Source organism: Diadema antillarum, unplaced genomic scaffold (assembly GCF_040938485.1).
Source record: "Diadema antillarum isolate AM-2024a unplaced genomic scaffold, OU_Dant_1.0 seq00000373_RagTag, whole genome shotgun sequence".
NCBI lineage: Eukaryota > Metazoa > Echinodermata > Echinoidea > Diadematoida > Diadematidae > Diadema > Diadema antillarum.
Window position 1 is genome coordinate 101,920 of NW_027271373.1, and position 4,643 is coordinate 106,562.

The 4,643-nt window shown below is 45.1% G+C and overlaps 1 protein-coding gene across 1 annotated transcript; it reads left to right on the plus strand.

Annotated features, from left to right (window-relative positions):
* The first annotated feature begins 207 nt into the window (after positions 1 to 207).
* Positions 208 to 1,053, plus strand: LOC139731450 (uncharacterized). Its single transcript, XM_071642334.1, has one exon. It carries the CDS (start codon positions 208 to 210, stop codon positions 1,051 to 1,053), a length of 846 nt encoding a protein of 281 aa, XP_071498435.1.
* Positions 1,054 to 4,643: the final 3,590 nt, after the last annotated feature.

Genomic DNA, 4,643 nt, shown 5'->3' on the forward strand with positions numbered 1-4,643 from the left:
AAGAGCGCGAAATACCTCGGAATATGCTAATCGTAGCCGGGCAGCGCGGAAACATCTAGGATTACACTAGGAATGAACGCGGACAATCAGGATGAGTTCCGGACAACATAAGTTAGACATGCGGACAGACTGCGGACAATACCAGGAAATGGAAAGGTATAAATTTGGCGCTGACTTTGAATTTTCCTCATTTGACAGCTAGCCGTCATGGAGATAGCACCAGCCGGAATTCAACTTGCGTTACTGCTTCAGATGCAAGCTGAGAGAGATGTTCAGCTAGCACTTGTCCTGACCCTCAAGGGAAGGAGAAGGAGACGTCACAGATGGTGGGTAAAACCATGGTTGACAGTAGAAAGGAGACTTCAGTATGGCCAGCATGAGACACTCATGCAAGAACTTAGAGTCGAAGACGTACGTTCTTTTAAGAGGTACCTGCGTGTGACGCCAGACATGTTTGACGAGATTCTTCAGCGCGTGACCCCCAGGATCAAGAAAAAGAACACTAGATTTAGTGCTATCCCTGCAGGTCTCAAGCTAGCCGTGACTCTCCGATACCTTGCCACTGGTGATTCTTACACATCCATAGCGTATGACTTCCGTACGGCATCGGAAACCATATGCCACTTCATCCCGAAGGTATGCGATGCTATCGCTGATGAATACAAGGAAGAGGTGTTGTCTTGTCCTCTCACTCCTGAGGGCTGGCTTGAAGTCGCAGATCAGTTTGAGAGAAAGTGGAACATTCCTCATGCCGTAGGAGCTTTAGACGGGAAGCATATAGCAATCAAAAAGCCGGCGAACTCCGGGAGCCTTTACCACAATTATAAAGGCTTCTTCAGCATCATTCTCATGGCGCTGGTTGATGGTGATTATAAGTTCCTCTGGTGCGATGTGGGGGGACTAGGTCACCAGTCCGATGCTCAGATTTTCCACAATTCTGAGTTAAAAGACTGCATAGAAGACAACACAATCGGTTTCCCAGCTGCGTCACCACTGCCAACGACGACAGGCCAATGCCTTATTTCGTACTGGCGGATGATGCTTTTCCCATGAGGCCAACACTTATGAAGCCCTACAGGCGGTCTAATCTCACTCATCGACAAAAGGTCTTCAACTACCGGCTCTCCCGTGGCCGACGAATTGTGGAAAACGCATTGGGCATCCTAGCGTCTCGTTGGCAATGCTTGTCAAAGACAATGCTTCAAACGCCTAAGGTGGTGAAGACCGTGGTCATAGCTTCCATTTCCCTGCACAACCTCATCAGAATGAGGTACCCTGCTCTGGACCGTGGCAAGATGGATACAGAGGATGACACTCACAACGTTGTTCCGGGGGCATGGAGGGATGAAGTGCACATGGACGATGTTGACCAAGCGGTAGGACGTGGGAACATTGACACTGTCGCGGGGAAGCAACAAAAGGAGTACCTGAGCATGTATTTTTGCAGCGAGACGGGTTTAGTGCCGAGGCAGGATAAGATGATCTAGAGACCCACATTCAGCTGGAACATACTTTCACGGACACTCTGATATTGTACTTTCTTTCTCGTCACGTATTTGGAAGTCTTAGTCATGCATACTGATACTCTGTTGGTATGATATTGCCCAAGTTGAGCGAGGGTATTCATAAATGATGAAAATATCTTGTCTGCATTGTTTCATAATATTCTTTTTGCAGGTTTCCTCATTACTGGTTTTACACTTCTGTCAATGGGGGTGGGGTGTCATCTTTCGAAAAAAAAAGACTGTGAAAATGTAGTTCCTCATGACTCATGAAATTATGAGATCGTCATCCCCAATTCCACATTGGGTTCTGCAAATATTGTGTAAGTTGCATTGATAATAAGATAATTTTCTGTAATACTTCTTGAGTGTGATCATCTAGGGCTTAATATGAGCCATACACTTCACTCCTGAGTAATTCCATTGCATCTGTAATATTTATCCCGTTTAATGATACTCGAACATTTCTAGCTTGTTCAAGTATTGGATTAACTCGTACGATGATTTCGTCACTCCGTTAGCAGAGCATCACCAGGGTGTATTCATTGATGTTTTGCTTTGTTTTGTTAAATAATAAATCTTTTGTGATATTATGACACGTATACACTCCTTGTAGTGAATGTTTCTTGATAGTTCCAAATGAGGAGTCACCCTCCTTCTTTCTCTCCCATTTTTCTCACCTTCCATTATCGCTATCCCTTTCTTCTTTGTTTTCTTTCGTAGCATCACTTGTGTACATGAACATGTCTGTTTTTGCTGTGTGAAATAATCTGTTTTTGTTGAAGTTGGTGTGTTGATAGTTTGTTGAAACTGCTGATTGATTTCTTGGTGCATTTGATGAGGCTCCAATGTAAAGCTCGGCCTACTGGGGATCTTCTTGTATGGTACTTTGATTTTTTTTTTTCTTTTCACTATATCTCTGTTCTCTGTCACTATGATTTCTTATAATATACCTTTTATGTGTAAAATCAGCCATGAATAATGATGAACCATGGGTATATTTTCGAAAGTGATTTAGTCAATAACATCTATCACACAGAAAAAATATAATGAAAAGAAATAGCATTTATTATTACAACTAAGTCGCAAGTTCAAAGCATTCACCTAATATACAGCACAGTCTTGTCTAAAATGTTCACATGTCCATATCTGTTTTGCCACAAAATAGTTCTACATGTTCTTGAGTCGTTGAAAATAAACAGCACTCCTTTATACACATAGCATTACTCCAACTTGCTCATCAGTCACTGAAATTACACCAGAATTATGTGGACACAATATAAGAGACCTCCGTTCTTTACTTCAAGTCATTTATTACATCAGCTTTTTTCTTTGATGGAAAAAACCACAACGAAAGAATAATACAGTCATACAGTCATCCTAAAAGAACAAATATACAAAAACTGCGTGATACATAAAAAACCCTTTATGATCATACATTCAAAGGCGCACAAGATATATGAAACAATGCAAATATTTTGAAAAGCAAATTATAAGTTATTTAAGTTGCAGAAAAGAAAGTTCACTCTTCTCCATGCTTTGATCGCCCTGCTTGCTCTACTGGTTGTCATCAGGGGCCATTACTCTGAAAGTAGAAATGGTTTCACTAGCAGTGGTGCTGGGAGCTGTTGCCATGTCAGCAGTCGTTGGAGGCGAAGCAGAAAACAACTGATCATCGTTGAGCAGGCTTGAGTTGCGCACTCGAATGAAAGACTGCTGGGGGATACGCGATGCGGAGGTCGGCTGTTGTCGCTGTTGCTGCTGCTGTTGCTGCTGCTGCTGCTGGTGGCGGTGGTTGTACTGAGTCATGTAGTCACACCCCTGGCTATGCCAAATAGAGCTGGCTGCTGGCGGATTTGGCGTCCAATTGGATGGATGCGGCTGCCACCCAGGTTGGGTAAAGGACTGCTGTGGCTGCTGGGAGGGAGTCTGACGAGGAAGAGGTGCAGGTGCTGCCTGACCTGTAATAGCGAGTAAACATAGATGTTCTGTTTTGTGAAAAATATTGTTGCGAGGGGAAAAATGAAATGAATTCATAATACATATCATTGTATTAAAAAAAAGACACACACACACTCAGACCCGACAAAACACGATAAATATCAAACACTTACCATCAGAACGCTGGTGCACAATGGTCCTGTAGTGAGTCGCCAGCCGGAACATTTCTCCTTCACATTGCTCGTACAGGTCCTGAGGAAGTTCCTGCAAAAGACTGCCACACCACAAGTTGAATTGGTGGCGATCCTTTCTCTGGCCAGTCTGTTGCTGCTGATTTCTGAGGAGGCTCTCCGACAGGTTGATGAGTTGGTGGTGCCTTTCACTGCTAGCTACCAGTGCTTCCATAATCTGGTCAACGCCGCGAGACTGCCTGCCAGACTGTGATGTCGTGGACGCCGGAGAAGAGCGGCGGGTGGCTGTCTGGTCCCCTGTTTCGGCCTCAGCCTCGGAAGCACCGTGAGCTTGCCCACCCTCGAGAGCAGCGTGAGTTTGTTCACCCTCAAGATCAAGACTCTTTGCAGGTGCACTGGACAGTCTACGGCGGAGCTGCACGCAATTATGGGACAAAAAAAAATAATGATTTAAGACTGCAAAAGTTGAAGACAGAAGCGTGGACCTCTTTGATTCGTGTTTAAACAGAATTGCATCAACAAAATAGATGAGTTGCATTAATTACATAATACTTACACTAACAACTGGTTCCTGAGATTGGGTATTGATGTGTGGGCGAAGGAAATGCCATCGTTCCCAGAACTGAAGGTCCGTCTCCTTCCAGGTATCCTCGAGAGAACCGGAGCCAGACATGTTGGCGAGCATCTTCAGGCGGCCCAGGCGCCTTCTCTGGGTCTCATACCAGGTGAAGATGTCCTTCCAGTCGACCCCCATAGCACGCCCTTGCTGCTGCCAGAGCTCATTCTTTTTGTGGGTCTGCTGCCAGAGCTCCCTCTTCTTGTTGTAAAGTCCCTCGTTTCGGATGAGAAACTCGATCACCTCCTCTTTCTGCTCGTCAGTGAGTAAAACACTGCGACGCTTGCCTGCCTTGCCTCGTCGCTTGCCACCAATTGGCTGTGATGCTCCCGCTTCCTCTTCCTCCTCCTCCTCCTCCCCCTCCTCCTCTTCCTCTTCCCTCTCTTCATGGGC

Bases quoted from the DNA above. Each gene is read 5' to 3' on its own strand.
- LOC139731450 (XM_071642334.1), top strand. From the start codon at position 208: ATGGAGATAGCACCAGCCGGAATTCAACTTGCGTTACTGCTTCAGATG.